This window comes from Dendrobium catenatum, unplaced genomic scaffold, assembly GCF_001605985.2.
Source record: "Dendrobium catenatum unplaced genomic scaffold, ASM160598v2 fragScaff_scaffold_655, whole genome shotgun sequence".
Classification (NCBI taxonomy): Eukaryota; Viridiplantae; Streptophyta; class Magnoliopsida; order Asparagales; family Orchidaceae; genus Dendrobium; species Dendrobium catenatum.
In genome coordinates, this window is record NW_021319117.1 from 682,375 (window position 1) to 704,293 (window position 21,919).

Here is a 21,919-nt window from a genome sequence, read left to right on the forward strand (position 1 = left end):
TTCCCATAATAAAACATCTCTTAAGTTACGAAAATAATCAAAACATAAGTCATTATGGGTGAAACTCCCCACATGAATACAAACTATAGTGGACACCAAAACTTAGGCCACCGCCTCTCAACTGTAAAGACAAATCTCCAGTTCAGGTAGAGAAAATTTATTCAAGCATATCTAATGACCAGAATTATAAGAATCACAATAGCATATTACAAATAGATAAAAGTCGAGATTAAATTTACTTGTCAACCACTTCAATGAGGGTGGTCTCATAGTCAGCGGGAGCTTGGAAGCCATGGAAGTTTATTACGGTAGCAGCAACATTGGCAAGGCCACCACTAGGCACATCGCTCCTGAAACGAGCACCTGGACTCAAGCCAGGGCCTCCAATGGCAATGGGAACCTGCAGAGATTTTTTCCAAGCAGAGAGATCACTCAATGCAGCAAAACAATTGGAAGAATAAAAAATTCATCATATGATTTAGATGTTATACATATCTAACACCTAAATCTTTATATTTATTTACATTTCACTCAAATCTCTAAATTACATAAAAAATATCAGTAATATCTCAAATGATAATTAAATAAAGAGGTAAGGGATTTTGTGATGTACATGCAAATTTCCCTAAATTATGCCCATCAATTGGTACTTCAGAAATTCAATGCTACTACCTAATGATGCATAAATAATATTCAGATGCTTTCACAATTTATATTAAGGCCTCATTTGAGAGGGATGTTTTTTACCCTTTTCTGTTTAGAAACAGCGAAATTAGTTTTTTTGTCGTTGTAGAAATGCTTTTTAGGGAACTTCATTTTTCTGTTGTTTTGAGAAACTTTTTGATATTTGCTTCTCTATTAGAAAACTCCATTTTCTTAACCAATATTTCTAAAATTATCTTTTACAAAAGGTACTGGATAACCAAACAAAGCCTAAGTTAGTAAGTATCCTACAAAAAAGAGGTTACTATTACAATTAATAGTGAACATTAGCTAATTAACCCATTATTTTGTTTCATTTGATTTAAAAGCTACCAGTACTAGTGCCATTTACATCAAATTCATACAACATCCCCAAATTCCCCATTGGCAAAACCACATGCAGGCACTAACAAACGTAGTAAGTCATATAAGTGAACATAAATGGTGTTAATCCAGCAAGTAAATAAATATTCATCATATGCCTACCGGCTGCAGGGTATGAGAAGTGAGAACTTGAATTTTCCCTTCTTTGTCAAGAAGTGGTTTCCCAGATTTATTCCTTTTCACCATGTCCTCAGCATTGCCATGATCTGCAGTGACAACATAGATGCCACCCACTTGCTCAATGGCATCAAGAATCATCTGGAAGAAAAAATTAAGGGATGAAAAAAAAAAAAAAAAACGAGTTCTTAGTGTTTGAGATGCTGCCATCCAAAAAAGAAATTGACTGTTACATAAGCTTAACCATAAATGAAAAATTACTTGCAAAAAGATTAGAAGGATTAAAAACCCTTATTTATGGGATGATTATCACATTAAACTAAGTGGAAAATTATGAATATAAAGTTTCATTTTACAACACATTTAAAAATCTTGAGAAACAGGTTATCTTTAAATCTAGTGAACTCTAGAAAAATTAACAAATTTTGATTTAACTCCGTAAATTTCACAGGCGTAACCCTTATAATTTAAAAAATCTCATAAAATTACTAGGTTTCAACTAGATAATATTAGCAGTTTGATGCAATCTTATGAAATTGCCAGGTTTTCGCATAACCATAATAAATTACTAGGCTTGGTGCATCCAGAGTAATTTACAAATAACCAAGTTAACAGAGTTCAACACCACCACCAACAACAACAACAATATTAAGCTTTTATCCCACTACGTGGGGTCGGCTACATGAATCCTTTTTCTCCATTGTGTCCTATTAAAAGTCAAATTCTCGTTTAAATCTAATAAAGAAAGGTCATTCCTAATATTTTCCAACCAAGTCTTTTTAGGTCTACCCCTACCTTTCTTAACATAAGTCAAATCTAATACCTCTACTCTCCTAACCGGGTCATCGGAAGGCCGCCGTTTTATGTGACCAAACCATCTAAGGCGACTCTCTCTAATCTTATCTTCTACTGGAGCTACTCCAACCTTTTCACATATACTACCCGAATACCAAAGTTTAAATCCTAAACTATCAATTTCCTTAGCCTTCTCACCAACCCATTTAGTTTCCTGAATGTACAAAATATTTAACTTCCTATTGAATCATAATATCTAATAATTCCATTAATTTTCCTGTAAGGAAATCAATATTCCAAGTTCCTATCCTAATTATAGTTTCATGGACTAGCTTCTTTGCCCACATCTGTCCTTGATGTGGGAACCCTTGCCTATTTAATAGAGTTCAACACCCTCGTCATAAAATGATTAGTGCTTAACAAAACCTTATTTTAGCAGGGCTCGATGCAACCCTAGCAAGTCCACCAAGATTTGATAAAATATTTGAGTTTGATGACAACTTTTTGACAACTAAATTTTCTTGATCAACTAAATTTCAAGGCTTAAAGCAAACCTTCTCCAATTTAGGTAACCTAAATTTTCTTGATCAATCTAAGAAAATTAACTCAATCGACCAAGAAAACTCGCTCAATAGTCAACCTCTAAAACAAAAATTTGTCAGCAAGAGAAATACCACCAATGATATCATATACATAGGACCATGCACTGCTGGCTCGAACCCGCGGAGAGCCATTAGAGATTATGCTACCAGTTCAGAGTTATTAGGGACATTAACTGATGAGATGGAAATGATATTGAAACCTTTGGAGCTTATGGAGGTTCGTTAGAAAGCAGATGGAGCTACAAAAGTCCTGATCAAATGGAAGAACCTCCCTGACTTCGAGGCCACGTGGGAGCCATACAAGCGGATGAAACGACAGTTTCTTGACTTCCACCTTGATGACAAGGTGGTTCTTTGGGAGGGCGGTAATGTTAGACTGGTCCCCTATGGACCGGTCCAGTCCCTTGGGTCAGTTCAGTTTGTTTACAGCAGGAGGGGGCCGACGACATCTAGGAGAGAGGAGGGGGTGGGGTCCACTTGATATTCAAATTCAATCTTGGAGCCAAAAGGGGGGCGGCAAGGGCAATTAGGTCCTTTTGTATTAATTTTGAATTTCATGCATTAAGGGGGAACAGCTGGGGTTAGTAGGGTCATGTGAAATTTTCTAAAAGTTCTCTTGGGTTTCTCTTGTGGCTAGGGCTCTAGATTGTTTTCTAGAGATTAAGAGAGTGTGATTCTCCTCTCGAATAGAGGATCTCTTGTATCTATGTTGTTTTTCTTGCATCTATCATTAATATCAAATATTTTGGTGTGATCTCTCTCAAGTTTTTTCTCTGTTTTCTCTGTTTTTCTTCTATTGGCAGCTGTTTTCCTGTTGTAAACAGCTGTTTGACTGTTGTTTTCTACTGATTTGGGCTAGGAAATTCAAATATTTCCTGTCAAATTGGTATCAGAGCAAGCCTTGGGACCAATCGTGGGCTGTTTTTGACAAATTTCATCAGCTGAAATTTGTACCGGCGAAGAGGAAATTACTGAATTTTTTTAGATCTAGAGATCTTCTAAAAAATTTCAAGCCGTAGGAGATGGTGGCTAAGAAAGTGGAAGCTTTGGAGGAGAGGCTTGAAGGAGAGATGAATCAAATCAAGGAAGCCGTGGAGGAAAGAATTTCTTCCATGGAAGGGCAAGTGGCCGATCTACGGGATATGATGAAGAAGATGTTGGAGTTTCAAACTCAATCGGCGGCGTCTGATGCAAAAGGGCCCGAAGCGAAAAACACCAACTCTGAAATCCATCGGGAGGAAGAGGAAGTGGAAATCGTGGAGGGGAGTAGAAGAAGGCCTCATCTGGAGCCTTTCCAGAGGGAGGAGAGAGGAGGAAGATATGGGAAAAGGCAAGGCTATGGAGGCGTGGAACCAAGAGGTGCTGGTTGGGAGCACCATGGGGGTTATTATGGACGTCGGGGAGCTGTTTTTGAAGATCAGAGAGGGGATCTTGAAGGGGGATGGGGGCATGGTAGAGCAAGGGAAGATCGGGAGACATGGGGGGCCCAGGCACATGGGAGAGGGGAAATTATGGAGTATTAAAGGGAAATGGTGGGGATCAGAAGGTAAGGAAATTAAAAATGCCCATTATTGAAGGGGAGGACGCCTATGGGTGGATTTACAAGGTGGAGAGGTACTTTGCCGTTAACGGCTTAACGGAGGAGGAGAAATTATCGGTAGCATGCTTATGTATGGAAGGGAAGGCACTCTCTTGGTACCAATGGAGAGATCAGAGGAGATCTATCCAGAGCTGGAAAGAATTCAAGGACAGTTTGATAGAGCGTTTCCAAACCGACCGGGGAGCAGACTTCTACGAGCAGCTCTTTGCCCTAGTGCAGGAGGGGTCTGTGGCGGACTACCGAGAGAGATTTGAGCATCTGGCCAGCAGGGTAGAGCGTTTGTCCGATACTGTGCTAGAGGGGAACTTCATAAAGGTGTTAAAGGCAGAGACTAGAGCAGCGGTGAAGGTCCTGATGCCCAGAGAACTGGGGGAGGCCATGAAGCTTGTACAACTGGTCGAAAATCAAAAGAATCTGGAGAAGGGAGCTAGGAATAGCAGCTCAAGAGGCACTTACAGGTAGACAACTACCCACCTAGCCTCCAAGGGAGCGTCCACATGAGGGATGAAAGAAGTTCCGAAGGAAAAAAAAACAACAGGAGGAAATGGGGGGCAGTTCAAGAAGCTTACTGAGAAGGAAATGCAATAGAAGAGAACAAAAGGGTTGTGTTTCCGATGCGATGAAAAATACATGCCAGGGCATAAGTGCAAGGATTGAACTCTTCAAGTTCTCCTCACTTGTGAAGATGAGGAAGACAAAGAGGGAGGAGGGAGCGGTTCTTAGGTGGAGGAGGAAAAGCTGCATCTAGATGTGGCAGAAGTCTCTCTTAACTCCGTAGTGGGATTCACTCCGAGTCACACTATGAAGGTGAATGGAGAGATAGCTGACCGTGAAGTTGTGGTGTTGATCGATAGTGGGGCAACCCACAATTTCATTTCCACCCAGATTGTGGAGCTGCTGGGGATGGAGTTAGTAGATACATAAGGCTATGGGGTGATGATGAGCATGGGGAAAGTAGAAATGGGAAGAGGAGTCTGTAGAGGGGTGGTGCTGAAGATCCAAGGTATCCAAGTGAAGGAAGACTTCCTTCCCCTAAAATTGGGGAGTATGGATGTCATTCTACGGATGAAATGGTTGCAGACCTTGAGGGAAACCAAGATCAATTAGGGTACTCTAAGGATGGAATTGGTGAAGGGAGGAAGGAAGAGGGTGATTCAAGGTGATGCGGGGCTGACCAAGGAAGGGGTTTCTCTCAAATCCCTAATCAAGACAACTCAGGAGGAGGGGCGGAGGCTATTTGGTGGAATTACACAGATTGGAGGGAGTGAGTTTGGAGGAAAGGGGAGACATACCCCTCTCTGTACAGCCTTTGATCCAGGAATTCTATGAGGTTTTTCAACAACCTCTAGGGTTGCCACCACCCAGGGAGTAGGAGCATGCCATCACATTGAGGGAGGGAGTATCACCTGTCAGCGTACGACCTTACCGTTACCCTCAGTTTCAGAAAGACGAATAGAAAAGCTGATTAGAGAAATGATGGAAGCAGGGATCATCAGGCCCAACACTAGCCCGTTGTCTAGTCCTGTTTTATTGGTGAAGAAGAAGGATGGCAGCTGGCAGTTCTGTGTAGACTACTGCGCACTCAACAAGGAAACTGTACCTGATAAGTTTCGTATATCAGTTATTGACGAGCTGTTAGATGAATTGAGTGGAATAGTGATCTTCAGCAAGATCGACTTGAAACCAGGATATCATCATATTCGAATGAAGAAAGAAGATGTGCCCAAGACCGCTTTTAGGACTCATGAGAGCCACTATGAGTTCCTAGTGATGCCCTTTGGCCTCACCAATGCCCCAGCCACGTTCCAGGCACTCATGAATAAGATCTTCAAACAGTATCACAGGCGATTTGTTTTAGTATTCTTCGATGACATCCTAGTGTATAGCAAAACAGAGGAGCATTGTGGGCATTTGAAGAAGGTGTTAGAGGTTCTCCAGGAGCACCAGTTGAGGGACAACTTGAAGAAGTGCTGCTTCGCACAAGCCAGTGTGGAGTACTTGGGGCACGTGGTATCCAAGGAAGGGGCAGCAGCAGATAAGTCCAAAATTGAAGCCATGTTAAAGTGGTCACTGCCTAAAAATCTGAAGGAGTTGAGGGGATTCCTAGGGCTTACAGGGTACTACAAAAGATTTGTGAATGGATACAGCACTATAGCATGGTCACTCACTGAGCAGTTGAAGAAAGATGGGTTTCTATGGGAGGAGGCAGCCACGATAGCATTTGAGAAGTTGAAGAAAGTTATGACCACAGTCCCGGTCTTAGCTTTGCCGGATTTTACTCAGGTCTTCATAGTAGAGACAGATGCATCGGGGTATAAATTAGGAGCAGTGCTGATGCAGTCACATGCCCATTGCCTCTTTCAGTTAGGTGTTGAATGCCAGAGCCAGGCTGAAATATGTCTATGAGAGGGAATTAATGGCAATCATTTTGGCCATCTAAAAGTGGCGCCCCTACTTACTCGGGAGACATTTCATGGCCAGGACTGACCAACAGAGCCTGAAATATTTGCTAGAACAACGCATGGTGACAGAGGAGCATCAGAGGTGGCTATCCAAACTGCTGGGATATGATTTTGAGATTCAGTACAGGCCAGGGGTAGAAAATAAGACAGCAGATGCCTTGTCCAGATGCATGGGGGAGCTGCATACAATGGTTGTATCAGTCCCAATGATGCTAGATTGGGAAGCCATCAAGGATGAGAGTGTCAGGGTGAGGAACTAGGCAAGATCAGAGCTGGCTTACTAAAGGAAGAGGGCAGCTATCCAGGGTACTCATTGGAGGGGGAAGGATTGTTGTACCAGGGGAGGTTTGTGTTGCCCAGAACATCAATTCACATTCCACATTTGCTCCAGGAGTTCCATGGGACTGCAGTGGAAGGTCATTCAGGAGTGCTAAAGATCTTCAAAAGACTGGCAGCAAAGCTGTACTAGAAAGGTATGCATAAGGATGTGGAAGATATGGTATCCAGATGCGAGGTTTGTCAAAGGAATAAGTATCTAGCTATGTCACCAAGGGGGTTACGGCTTTACCAGGTCAAGTCTAGGAGGAGGTATCTATGGCTTCATTGATGGGCTACCCCGCTCTAAGGGATTAACTGTAATTTTGGTGGTGGTGGATAGATTGAGCAAATATGCTCACTTCATTCCTCTACGTCATCCATACACTGTGGTGACAGTAGCATCAGCATTCATCAGGGAGATAGTCAGATTACACTGGGTGCCTGAAACGATAGTATCATACAGGATAAAGTGTTCCTCAGCCATTTATGAAAAGAATTGTTGAGACTGCAGGGGACTGTGCTGAAAAGGAGTACTGCTTACCACCGACAGACGGATGGTCAAACAGAAGTAATCAACCGGAGCTTGGAGACTATTTGAGATGCTTTGCGTCAGAGACACCCAAGCTATGGGCTAAATGGCTATCATGGGTTGAGTATTGGTACAATACCTCTTTTCATTCAGCTTCTCAGATGACCCCGTTCAAGATGTTGTACGGAAGGGATCCGCCCCACTTGGTGCATTTTGGGAGTAAGAATACTCCAATTTCTTCAGTAGAGTACTTGGAGGAGAGGGATAAGATACTTGAAGAGTTAAAAAGACATCTGTTCAGAGCTCAACAAATTATGAAGAAACAAGCTGATGGGCATCGGAAGGATATTCAGTTTCTATTGCACCGGCAACCGAAGTCCTCCCTAGAAGTTTGATACAAGCTTCTTGCGCCAATGATCTTACTACCATTTCCGAAGGAACTGGAGCTACTTTTCTTTTACATTTCCATTCTAGAGTTCCTATGTGTTTCCACGCCCTTTTCTTCATTTCTATTTAGATATCTAATTTACTTCAGTCAAAATACAGTGAATCTAAGACCTTCACAGACTGGAATTGACTTCAGGATACACCCACAATTGGGATAAGCACGAAAATGAAAGACCTGGTACCCCAAAAATTTGTATGCAAGATGAGCCTACAGGAGTGCAAATCCACCGAGCCACCAGGTTTGAGAATAAGGTGGGATCCTTGAATGTAGTGGCTGGTGAATCACTGATCAAAAAGCGGATTATCATTTTTCGAGTCGAGATCAGTGTTACTTCATTTTTTCTATTTAGTTAGAGTTCTATTTTCAGAATCTTGCTTGGGATACATTGACCCAAGATCTCCGGAACCACTAGCTAGGGAGTTCCCTATTTTCACTGGCTCCGATGAACTGTTCGGTGAATATCTTGGATAGAATTTCTTGGAATTTAGGTTTCTTCTTTGTTAAGTAGGTACGTAACCCAATGAGAAATTTCTTTACCCCCTTCCCCTATTTCAGCATTTCATTCTCTATTTGGCCTTAGAGAGGGAAGTTGTACCTCTAAAGGGCCATAGCACATGGTTTCCTAAAATCCGTTTTCCCGATCTAAATCGAACAGTTTTTACATGAAGAAGATTTTTTTCAATTTTTTTTACACCAACCCTCACGATTTGTAAGTACCTCAAATCAATGGTTTGGATGTAGATGAGGGAGAGGCAAGATGAATCTCTGAGGAGCAGGCTGCATTTGTTCAGAGGGTGTTTTTAAAACTCCGTCCAGACCGATAGAAAACGGTCGCCAACCGGAGGAATGAGAAGATTGCTCCAAGGTATTTCAGTCCTTATGAAGTGTTGGAGAAAATTGGAGCCGTGGCAATCATTTGAAGCAACCACCTACGGCGAAGATCCACTCCGTTTTCCATATATCCCAGCTGAGGAAAGCTAATGGAGATTATGCTACCAGTTCGGAGTTACCAGGGACATTAACTGATGAGGGGAGGGGGGTAAGGTCAATTAGGTCCTTTTGTATTAATTTTGAATTTCATGCATTAAGGGAGAAAAGTTCTTTTAGGTTTCTCTTGTGGCTAGGGCTTTAGATTGTTTTATAGAGATTGGGAGAGTGTGATCCTCCTCTCAAATAGAGGATCTCTTGTATCTCTGTTGTTTTTCTTGCATCTACCATTAATATCAAATATTTTGGTGTGATATCTCTCAAGTTTTCTCTCTGTTTTCCCTGTTTTTCTTCTGTTGGCGGCTGTTTTCCTGCTGTAAACAACAGTTTGGTTGTTGTTTTCTACTGATTTGGGCTAGGAAATACTTGATTTCTAGTTGTACATAGGTTTTGTTGTATTGAACATCTGTGGAGTAAGACTTTGGGCTTTAGCAAATCTCATATCTTGTTTTGAGCCATTTGAGGCAAAGCTTCACCTTTCCATTTTGATGATGTGAATGCATCGACTGGTCAGAGAATTGAGGTTGCTCATGTTAATGGACTAATTGTGTTTTGAAAGTGAGATCACACACTTCATTTTATAATGTAAGTTCTGCATAATCAATGTTTTACTTAAAAATAAATCTAAGGCTTCGTTTGGGATGACTTTTTTACGACTTCTTAAGAAGCTTTCTGGTACAAAAATTTAAAATTTTGTACTAAAAAGCTACTTTAAGAAACAGTAAGAAAGTCATCCCAAACAAAGCCTAAATCTTCTGCACGTTACAAGAAAAAGCGTTAAATCTTATAGTTAGTAGTACCTTTACAGCTACATCAGCAGCTTCACAAGCCACGGTGGTAGCCTCAATATCACCAGTATGCCCTACCATGTCACCATTCGGTATATTCACTCGTACCTATAGGAACAAGATAGTATAAGAAGAGGAAGATGACACTGAACTATTTTCTTCTTAGATCTAGTAATCTTTACCTGGTCAAACTTGCCGCTGAGAATAGCATCCCTTGCCTTCTCAGCAATTTCAAGTGCCTTCATTTTAGGTTGAACGTTAAAAGTGATCCCAACATCACTTGGAATTTCAACATACTCCTCCTTTGTTGAATCAAAGTATCCAGATCGATTTCCATTCCAGAAAAAGGTGACATGACCAAACTTCACTGTCTCGCTGTTGAAACAGCCAATGGGAAAACATAAAATTCAAGGAAAAACTGTGAAATATAATCACATCATATTTAACACACAAATCATCCATAAATAATTTCAGATACAAACTCAATGAAGAGATTAGATACAATACTCGGTTCCAGAAACTTAAAATTGTAATTGGAAGCATGTTTCAGAATAAGAAAGTTATATTCGTTGTAGTAGGAAATCTGAAGACCTGCCTGAACTGAGTTTAAATATCAACTTGTTTGGGCCAGTGGATTTGGTTGAATGGCTATTTTGTTAACTGTTATCATCTAAAACAACCAATTCAATTGATTTGAGAGTTATCTAGCAATACAATACTGTTGTTATTGTTGCTGCTGTTGTTTTTTTTTTCCTTTTCACTCTCTAATTAAATTAAAATCCTCATGGACAATTCATGTTAAATAGGTATCTAAAAATCTCGTCCAAACTCCAAAACAATAGAATGATAATGACACTAGATAAAAACTATGTAGTTAAATGGATTAATTTATTACTTATTCTGTTAATGCCTGCTCAAACAAGAGACAAATAAATGATGTTCAAGTTTAAACTAAATGACATTTAGCTATTTTACTATTTCCAACAAGTGCATATCAACAACCTACAATTCTAATGTTGCAAAAATGGTTTTCTTCTAATTTGCATCCTTGGAAATTTTGAAAAGGATGAAAAAAAAAGAGGGAAAAGGGTAGATGAAAGAATGAATTGAGTAAGTGAAAAACCGTAATAGCATAATAACCAATCAAAGCATAAACATCATGCATCATACACGAGTAAGCAAAAAAGGAAACTAGCAGTGTTTAATATTGACACGACTACAACAAAATCATATATGAAAGATTGTAGATCTAAAAGTCTACAAGATAACACTGCACAACTCATACCTGCAAGCAAAAGTACGAATGCCATTTTTCACCAGGTATTGACCTGATGTCCTTTCTATCTCCGGAGGAGAAACAAGGTAATGACTTGGAAGCTTTAATTCACCGTCATATTGAAGCATTCCAGCATATCTAATCTTTGGAAAACGAATACGATCAAATTTATCAAAGTTTTCATATTCAAGAGCTTTAGCCAGCATAACCATTCGGTCTGCTCGGAAGTTAAAGGTTACAACAGCATCACCATCCACTATAGGACCAACTGCTTCACCACTTTCATCAACTATGACAAATGGAGGCAAGTATTGATCATTAGCCTTTGGTTCCTTTCTGAGCTCTTTCACAGCTTCAACTGCATTTTGGAACTTGTGAGGTGCTTCACCAAGAACCTGAGCATACCAGCCACGTTTAACAACATCCCAATCATTCTGCAAAATGCATTGGAAGAATCATTAATGAATAACCAAATCTTTCGGGAAAAAAAAAAGAATCACTAGTAAAGGCAAAGGCAAAGGCAAATTGTTATCACTTTAGCAAGGAGTCTGTAGTACAAAATCACATCTCTTCTATGTAAAAAAAAATCACTAGTGTGTAGTGGTGAGGAACGCAAAGATTTAGCTGAAACAACCATAATAAAGAACAATTCATAGCCCAGCATAAAACAAGGAAAACAATAAAGCCGAATCAGCAAATAAACACAAACGGAAAAGAGCCGCCAAGGAATTTAACTGAAAAAGAATCTATAATTCAGCTAGTAAATTTTTAACTGTTATTGTCGTAGGTGTTTTTGATTAAGAACAAAAAGCCAATCAACGGAGGGAGAAAAAATCCAACCAAGTTTTTAGAAATAACGGTTCATTAATCAACATGCCCAAAAAGAAAAAGAAAGCAATACAAATAGGATTGAAGCAAGCATGCCTTATAAATGACCGCCAAAGAAAAGAAGCAATTTGAGGAGTACCTCATAACGATCCATGGTAACATACATCCGTCCACCACCAGATGCAATCTGCGCATCAATGCCTTTTTCACGCAAATTCGCAAGGTCATTTTCAAGAGTTTCCACAAAGCCTACACTGGATCCATCCAGGACATCTCGGCCATCAGTTAGAAAATGCACTCTGATTCTTTTAGCCCCATGCTCAGTCGCACCTTTCAGCAGCAACTGCACTCAAGAAAGGACAATTTATGGAATAATTTTTCAAGGGAAAGGTAAGGGTGGGTTCTTTTTCTCTTGACACTCTTTAATACCTGTAATTGATCAAGGCGAGAGTGTACACCTCCATCACTTAGCAATCCAATCAGATGCAAGGTACCTTTGTCAAAGGATTCTTTGATGTATTGAAAACCTTCTCCTTCATATATTTTTCCAGAGGCAAGTGCGAGATCCACAAGCTTAGCACTGAGGCTCAATAAACAAAATTAAATCGAATGCAAGTCTTTGATGGGAACATTTATATTGCATCAACAAATGAGATAACAATCAAGCAACATGCTCTTCTTAGTGCTTTGACTATCTAAGTTTTTTCCTTTCTTTGGAGTGTGTGTATCAGCGGTGAAACCAAAACTTTTTAATGTGTGGTACAGGGTTGCAAATGAATCGAGCATTCGATAAATTATTCGTGGCTTGACTTGATTACAACTCATTCATAATCACTTGTTTAAATAATCAAACTTTGAAAAATCTTTAAAAGACTCAATTGTTAAATAAACAAAGTTTGAACTATTTGTTCGACTTATTTATATTCATGAATAATATTGATTAAAACTCGTGAATAAAGCTTGAAGAAGCTTGATTAATATTTGATATAAAACTTGAGAACAAGCTCATTAAGAAATTCAATTAATGTTCAATATAGAGCTTGTGAACAATATCATTAAGACACTCAATTAAGTCTTGTTATAAAAAAATAATAAACAAATTAATTTAAATATTTTATATTTATTAAAAATAATATCATAATTAATCACTAATTAATAAAATTTAAAACTTATTAGAAATGATAATATCAATTAATTAGATTAAATTATAAATATATTTTAAATTGATGTTATTTATAAAGAGTCTATTAAGCAGATCATTTTTAACTCCAAAATGCTCGGTAGGTTGGCTCATTTATGAGCTCGATAGGTGTATTCATTAACAAGCATAATAAAGCTTTATAAAATTGTTCATGAATAGCTCGAAAAGGCTTGTTTAAAGATCTTTAAGTACAATACGAACCTAACACGAGTTGAACACAAATTAAACTTGAACATCTTCTATTTTAATCAAACCAAGCTTAACCAATAACATAAAGCTCAAATCGAGCTCAAACAAGTTGTTAATGAAAGTGCTCAAACATGAATAAGCATCTGCTAAGCTTAGTTTGATTCGTTTACAGCCCTAAAATTGTAGTTTTAAGAAAGCAATTGTTCAATTTTTTTTAAAAAAAGATCATATTTATAAAAACCACAATAGTTTAAAAAAAAGGTACTTTTCTACAATAGCTTCACAACCATCTTTACAAAATGTTGCATTCATCCAAAATAAATGAGTCTAACTTAACAATCAAGAACAACAAAAACTTTTGTAATGTAGAGAAACAAAGAGCAGATAAAAATCCATAGTTCTTTTAGACAAATCAAATGCATGAATATAAAATATAGAATATAAGAATAAGAGAGATAGGATGGTTCCTCCAAAAGAGGAGCAAAATAAAAGAAATGCAGGTAAGCAAAATTTTATGTTCTGTAGGTGTGAAGTTGACGTGTTTAGTTTATACAAATTTGGCTCTTCCCTTAACAAAACCCTATATAGGAAATGGAACCAAATTTATTATTCTAATTTAACTGCACAAGCACCAACTAACATAGTTTCGACTTTAAAAATAAATAAAAAAATCATGAAAATACATAATTTATGCGTATTTTAATATTAATATATTATATTATTATTTTTAATATTATTATATTAAAAATTATATATTTATTTTTTTAGGTTTATTGGTTTAGTGTTCAATATTATTTTGTGAGTAAAAAAGAACATTGTTATTTTTTTCCTTTCCCTTTAAAATTATAAATAATATACTTTATTGTGAATAGGGTTGTCAAAAAAGATCATCTTTCACAAATAGCTAGTGTTCAACTCGCTAAGAGGCTCATATTTGATTCGTTTGTTAAGTAAACAAGTTTATATTCAACACTCTTTTGAACTCATTTTCTTAACAAGCCGAATACAAAAAGAATGTTCTTCGATTTATTCGGCTAGTATTCTCTATCTCTCTCTTTATATATATATATATACTTTTCTAATAATCATTAATTGGTTGGTTGATAAGCAGAATGATTATATCATGTTCAGCTAGTTAACTATTTTCATTTGTTCGAAATTAGCTCATGTTCAACTCGAAGTCAAACGCACCAAACATGAGCATGATGTTCACAAACAATTTCAAATTTAAATCAATTGCAATAAAAACAAAAATTCTAATGAGAAAAATGCAAACCCAAGGCAAGCTTGGTCAAGCTCAGCCCATTTACAACCCTATTATGAATGTAATATGATGCATAAATAATATATTTTAATAATATTTGGGATAAGAATTATTTTTAAAATGACATTTTGATAAAGTGATACTATAACTTTAGTCAGTTGTTGAATGTGAAACACAAGAAATCAAAAAACACAATCTATCAAGAAAGCAACCACAGTATCACCAAAGCAAAGGTATCACTCTCAACCTGACTAAAAGAAGAGATAGATAAACTAGCTATGTTTGAAAGAAAATAAGGTAATATTAATTGAATTTCAAAATGTCATGCCTTTTAACACAAAATTTCATGAATTTTTATAAGATTTACTTCACAAATAATATACGAGACATAAGAATAAATTAATAATAAAAGACATAAAATTACATGAACAATAAAGAAAAAGAATTCATGTAGCCAGCCACACATAATGGATAAAGTCTTGATGTTGTTGTTATTGTTGTATCAATATTTTATAAAATTATATAATTATATGAGTTTCCACCATTTGATTCTTCAGTTTTCATCAAATCAAGTCATAATCAAAGGTAGATGATAATCTTGTATTTTCTTTCTCCTCGTTCATTGGTGAACACTCCTCTCCTCTCTCTTCCTTGAGACAGTAGATTCTCTCCCTTCTCCTTGCATATTGAGAAGTCACATTTGAATAAGCTATAATGTAACTTATATCATCTTTTAACCTCTATATATGATCAAAAGTCAAGAAAGACTAATATCATGGATTGTTATGTTATCATGCATGAATTTAATATAAATTACATGCAAAGGTGGTGATAATATGCATGCATAACTATGTTTAAAATTGCGCAATAAGATGCACTCCTTAATATAATTTTAAAAAAAAATGCTATGAGTCGTACGCCTCACCTTGGTCGAATGAGACATACACCTAAGTGGAGTCGTACGCCTCACCCTAGTCGAATGAGACATACACCTATTTTGTTATTTCTCTATACTTAAACTTAAAAAAAAAACAAAACAAGAACTGCATGCACCTCATCGACTCCCAGTCGCACACCGCACTCATAGCTTTCAGTAAAAAAGAAATATTCTTTGGATTCCAACAAATCAAAGCTTCAATAGCAAAATGTTCCTCACGGACCTTTAAACATTTTCCAACTATTAAATTAATTTAAGCTTAGTATTAAACTTTATGTAATTAATATAAGAATTATCAATATATGCATTCTTCTAAAATTTAATAAATAGTCTTAATGATTTATATTGATTATGGAAAAGTAAGATGGTTAAGATTGAAGAGGAAGTTGAAGGTTGGGAAAATGTTAACACAACTAAAGATGAAGCAAAAAAAGAAAGTAATTAACTAGAATGATAATTCTAAAGAAGACCTTCTAAGTGATGGAATGGGGGAGACTTTTGAATTTATAAATTATGATATTAGTGATTTTTTTTAATGATATTAGTGATTTAGACTACTTGTTAATGTTGAATTAGGAGTAGGAGAGACCTAGTTTTATGATCTTATTTTGACTTGTTAGGATCTTTCATGTTACTATCTTACATTTTTTTATTTTTTAATTAAGACTTACGCCTCATCTCAGGAATAAAAAATACCTCAATACTTGATTAAAAAATTTCAAATCTTAATGAATTAAATTCACTCTTTTCCACATTTCAACTTTAATATTTAGTACATAAAATGAAGAAAATTTTTGCATGAAAACATAAAATAGTCCAATCATGCAAATACTTGTGGGGGAGGCAGCCATTTATTTAGGCACATTAATGTCTTCCGTTCTTTATCAACTTCCATTGATTTGACATTCTTGTGTTGCATCATTTCTCCCTCTTAAAAGAACTCTCTAGTGAAGAGTTATAAGTTTTGTAGGATGCACAAATAAAGGGATATATTCAAATTGCACAAAAATAATATATTCTTCTATAAATAAGTTAGTTTGAAAATCTTTGTAAATATTAAATACCATTGAGAAGCATTTAGACCTTTGGTAGGAGATGAATAAGATGGTTTCAATGGACTAGTAAAAGTAATATTAATACTTTGTTTGATACAATATGTGAAAAATTGTAATTCTAGAGTAGAAAAAGTATAAAATTCAAGAAATTGTAGTTTTGGAGAAGCAACAACAAGGGAAGTTGCTTAAATAGGAGAGTTTTCTTTAGGAGAAATATTTTGATCACTATAAGATAACCAATGTGATTTCAAATTATTATGTTCACATTTCAATTGATTGTGACTTATTGTCAACAATGTAAATTTTTCAAAAATTAACATAAAACATAATGTACATAATTAAATGGACAACAATTATTAATATCCATAAGGATTAACAAAAGATAAAAAATTGCAACGCTGTCTGATGTAAAATGTGGTAACAAAATTAAGATATAAAATAAAATTTAAAAACATATTTAGATCAAAATCAAAGTCCACAAGGACTTGAGAAATAAAAAAAAAACAAAATAGAAATAAAGAGTCATGCAATTCAAAAATTAGGAGAAAAAACAAATCGATAACCAATGAAGAAACCAAGCAATCAAGAAAGAAAAAAAATGAAAAAAAAAAAATATGTGCATTTTGGTGTTGGGATTGCAGAAAGAGGAAGAGAGGAATTGTATGGTTGTTGACTACTCATGTGGAGGAGAAATTAAGATTAACAATCACATGAACAAAAATCCCATGCCGTTGTCGATATATGTTTCTGTGTGGAGGAGAAACATAAGTTGGTTGAGCATGAAGGAGAAGGCCCGGGCATCAATTGTGAGCCTTAGGTTTTCTCTTTAGTGAATTGGTTCTCCTACTCTCTTTTATTTCATCGATTAAACCAATCTACTCGAACACGAAGATGAATCTTGCATAGTTAGCCAAACTCAAAGATAAATTATATATTGTTAAGTGCTTCATGTGCTCAAGTGGCGCCAACACACACTTTGACTTCTCTAGGGCATGAGACACATACAATAATACTGAGTGGTCGACAAGAGAACCACCTTAGAGGAAATTCATTGAATGCAGTTAAAAAAATGCGTAGTTGGTATCCAAAGAGAGACATCCAACCCAAATTAAGTGACATGGTGGATGAGATCAATTCTTCCCTTGTACAATTCCAGATGATGGATCCTAAACTATGATGGAGGCTAGGCCTCATCAATCTCCCTTGAAAAGGCATTGACAGTGGCAAACTTCTCTTTTCTTCATAAAGACGAGAAAATCAACCCCTCACTATTAGGGTAACTGACTATAGTAGAGGTCCAGACTAGCTACAAAAATTCTCCTTACAATAAAATCAAAGGACCAAGCAAGCAACTCTACGCAAGCAATTTTGCTCAAGAAGTCGTTCTCAGGATTTCTCAAGGGCTCCTTGATGGGGACATCAGTTGGAAAGTCTACCGTCGACGTGGCCGTAGATCAACGGCCACGATTTATCAGATGTACTTTTGATTTTTTTTTATTGTCTACTTATTGATGTATCTTTTAATTTCAGCATTTTCCCTTTTTACCCTTGCTTGAGGAATCGAGTCATGTAGCCCCTTGAGGGTATTTGAGTCCTTTTGTTTTGAGTCATTGTAGAGGCTATTTAAAGCCATCATCTTGTTCTTTTGAGCTTAATGAATGATTATGAAGAATTTTTCTTGCATTCATGTTCTTGAAGCTTGTGTGAGAGCTTGAGAGAAAGCTTGAGAGCTTGGTGGAGCCTAGGAGAGGCCACCCGTCGTACCCAACAGTCACCACCGGTGGCTCTTGGTCCTCTTCCCTTCTCCTTCCTATCATCGTCGACCATCTCCACTGCCGACCTCATTCCATAACCCAATCTACCCAAGCCCGCCCCCCACCGTCAACCTAACCACCAACCCAATCCCTTTTCTACGTTGGCTCCTCCACCCGACCCACCCAAGCCAAACCCGCCGCCGGCCACCCTTGTTTGCCTCCATGAATGAGGAGTTAATGCCTCCTTAATGCTTACCTAAAGAGTTTAAATAATTGGGAAATTATTTTCATCATTTGAAATTCAAATTTTGAATTTCAAATAGTTTACTAAATTAGAGAGCTATTTAGGATAGTATTGACTCTCATTCATGACTATTTTAAAATTTAATTTGGGCGGAATTTTTCTCCTCCGAAATTAAAGAGACTAAAGAGGAAGGGAATTTAAATTGCTCCACAAAACCCTCTCTCCCTCCCTCTACATGCCGCCGGCCTCCCCCTTGCTTGGGCCCCCTCCATCAATGCTCAATTAAGGCCATCGATTGTAATTAATTTGAAATCCAAATTCAAATTAATTCCCTCCACTTTTACTCAAAATCTAAATTTATTTTTAGATTTCCTTCACCTTCTTTTAACCTAAGCTCTCCAAACCCTAGCCCTTCCCCACCTCCCTACACCGCCAGCCTCCTTCCTCACCTCCACCTCCCTCCTATTTCTTCTCTCTCGTGTTCTCTCCTCACATGATTATGATGCTTGACCGATCCGGAGTTTGATTCCAACTTCGCATACGACGGCCAAGGCATCGAGGATCTTCTCAAATTGTCGTTCGTCGACGTGAGCCCATGCATTGATGGATCCATAGAAAGTCCGTCGATCACGTGATATTTGACTTGACCAAGCCTTTGGAGGATCAACTATTGAAAGGTACGTGGTGAATCAAGACGTTTCTCCGAGAAGGTGATCTTCTTCCTTGACTTGTGTACTTTCATATTCTACTTACTTCATAGAGAGATTGCTCAAGCAAGAGATTGTGTCTACTTATCTCCATCCACTAGTAAGCGTAGGATTGTTACTTCTTTGCTTTTGGATTAGGCCAAGGTTATGTCGGAAACTATTCCGCATGCAACGCTTTGATTTTCCTAAATGTTTTGATTTCGCTTAGTCTCTTGCGTAGCTTAGCCTAAACGGAAGTGATCGCTTATTAGTTTTATTTTGTTGTTTTAGTTGCTAATAACGAAAATCCAAAATTGCTCTTTAACTATTTTGTGCAAGTTTCCTATTTCGCATTTAGTCCAGCATCACTCCTTGAATAATTCAAGTCAGCAAATTAACGTACAATCGCATACTCCTATTATTCATCTCTTTGATATTGTGCTTCTCGTAGTACTCCTCTTCTAATTACTAATATGCTCTGTATTCATCATACCTTTTAAGACGTTAAATCCAAAAATGTTTGTGAATCACATCTAACTAAACTAAGAATATTGAGTGAAAACGAAAATGATAGGAAGTATATACAAAAATTGTCCAAAACCTTGGCTGAAATTGAATTTCAGCAAAACCAGGAAAAAAACACAAGGAAACTAGGAAGAAGAACACATAAGAACACTTTTTATTGAAAGATACAATTGAATTTTCAATTGGAGAGGAAGATCTCGCTTCCCCAAATCCCTAGCCACCAGCTAAAGCCCTTCTCGACCTAAAGGAATCTAAATTCAGCCAAAACAAAGAATAAAACTCAACCCTAGGTAACAATCTACTTAAAGCATACAATAACAAAGCCCAATCCAAAAAAGCCCTCCCCAAATTCCTCTTCCTTCATATCCCACAATCCAAAACAACTTTCATCATGATTTTGAGTGAAACCATAGTTTTGGATAGACTAAGATCCCCTCTAACAACCACTTTCCTCCCCTCAGCCTTGAATTTCATCATTAGCACCTTTCAATCAATCTTGATCTTTCCCAACTTTTGCAGGCCATTTCATACCCAATATCACATCAGTGCTTCATAACTACAACAGAAGGAAATCCTCCCTTACCCGCACCACCTTTAGAGTTAGGAGTAGCCCACTATAGATGCCCCTACTCCTCTCCATCCTCCCTGTCTCCATCATTACCCCATAACATCTTGTGTTTTACTAGCTTTAGCCCCAACTCATCCACCACCTGACTGAAAATGAAATTGTGGGTTGGCCCACTATCCATAAGAACTTCCACAACCTTTACCTCTAGATTCCTCCTTACCTTCATGGTGTGGTTTGGAGTTAACCCCACCACCAAGTTCAATGAAACCTCAGCTACATCCACATGTAAATGATCCTCTTCCTCCACCATCTCTTCCCCTTCACCCTTCCCTTTAATGTCCTCGTCATCACAGACAATGAGAACATGAAGGGTTCGATTCTTACACTTATGCCTCAGTGCATATCTCTTATCACATCTGAAAAACAGACCATTCGCCCTCTTCTCCTGTAACTCCATCTCAATAAGCTTCTTGCAGTTTTCCAGAAGTCTTCCTTCTACATTCTTCTCTTTCGGAGTCTCCCTAAGAATATCCGGTATCGACTCCTTGGATGCCAAAAAGGTGATGGTCATCCTGTAGGAACCTCTTGAGCTACTACCTCTAGCCCCTCTCTCCAGGTGGCTTCTGATCCTCCACTAACTGAGCTAGCTCCATAGCCTCTCACAAATTAGAGAGAAAGATCCCTCTCTCTCAAATCCCTAGTCATCCCTGGTCAAATCCCAAGAAGAATTTTAGAATAAATAGTGCTTAGATTTCAATAAAATAAGCTTGAGTTCAAAAATTAGTTTAATTTGAGCTCAACCCTTGAACCTCTATTTATGCATTTGGATTGAAGTTTGAGCGTTACAAATTGACTACATACCTCCATACAAAATATAAAATAAAATACACCATTTGTGTAACCAAATCAAAACATGAGGAGAGAAAAAAAAAGAAGAATTTTAGAATAAATAGTGCTTAGATTTCAATAAAATAAGCTTTAGTTCAAAAATTAGTATACTCTAAGCTCAACCCTTGAACATCTATTTATGCATTTGGATTGAAGTTTAAGCGTTACAAATTGACTACATACATAGCCATACAAAAAATAAAAGAAAATAAATTATTTGTGTAGCCTAATCAAAAAGTCCAACTTGAAGTAGTTGTCTACTGAGTAGTCACGTAGTTGAGTCACCGATCAATAATTAGCATTAAGAAATTGCCCCTCGAATAGTCGTTAGGGCCGAGCTAGGCTGATTGTTAGGCTTTCCTAACTAACTGAGATGAGTTATTTTATCATGGTTTCTTGCTTAAGATGAATTCAATGGTAAGCCAACGAGTATAAGACCGAGTTGATATTGGCTTGAATTAGCATGAAGTGAGTTATTTGAACCAAATTTTTTGGATATTAGGATGTACACCTACAACATATTCAACCAAAATCCTTTTAAAATTGCTGAACCGAGTTCATAAGATTAAAGATAGAAAACTGCATTATGAATTAAACTACTTTTTTTTGGCATAAACCACTCATATTCAAATTGACAGCTACCATTCAAAAGGAACGATTTGAATTTCTTTCTCCAGCACATCTCTTTTACAAAATCAGCATGACAATCTTGAGCAAATATTTGTAAGAAAAACAATGCAAATTGATTTCTTCCAACTTCGATGAAAATAAT

At 37.2% G+C, this 21,919-nt stretch overlaps 1 protein-coding gene across 1 annotated transcript in view; it reads right to left on the reverse strand.

Moving 5' to 3' along the window:
* Positions 1-21,919, reverse strand: part of LOC110104563 (2,3-bisphosphoglycerate-independent phosphoglycerate mutase) — a 43,579-nt gene continuing 21,660 nt past the window's right edge. Inside the window, exons 4-10 of the mRNA XM_020833725.2 lie at positions 12,266-12,416; positions 11,976-12,179; positions 11,018-11,442; positions 9,915-10,107; positions 9,745-9,840; positions 1,189-1,344; positions 1-400 (exon numbers count right to left, since the gene is read on the reverse strand). Of these exons, the coding sequence (XP_020689384.1) occupies positions 236-400; positions 1,189-1,344; positions 9,745-9,840; positions 9,915-10,107; positions 11,018-11,442; positions 11,976-12,179; positions 12,266-12,416 (1,390 nt within the window). The 3' untranslated portion in view covers positions 1-235. The remainder of the gene's footprint in view (positions 401-1,188; positions 1,345-9,744; positions 9,841-9,914; positions 10,108-11,017; positions 11,443-11,975; positions 12,180-12,265; positions 12,417-21,919) is intronic.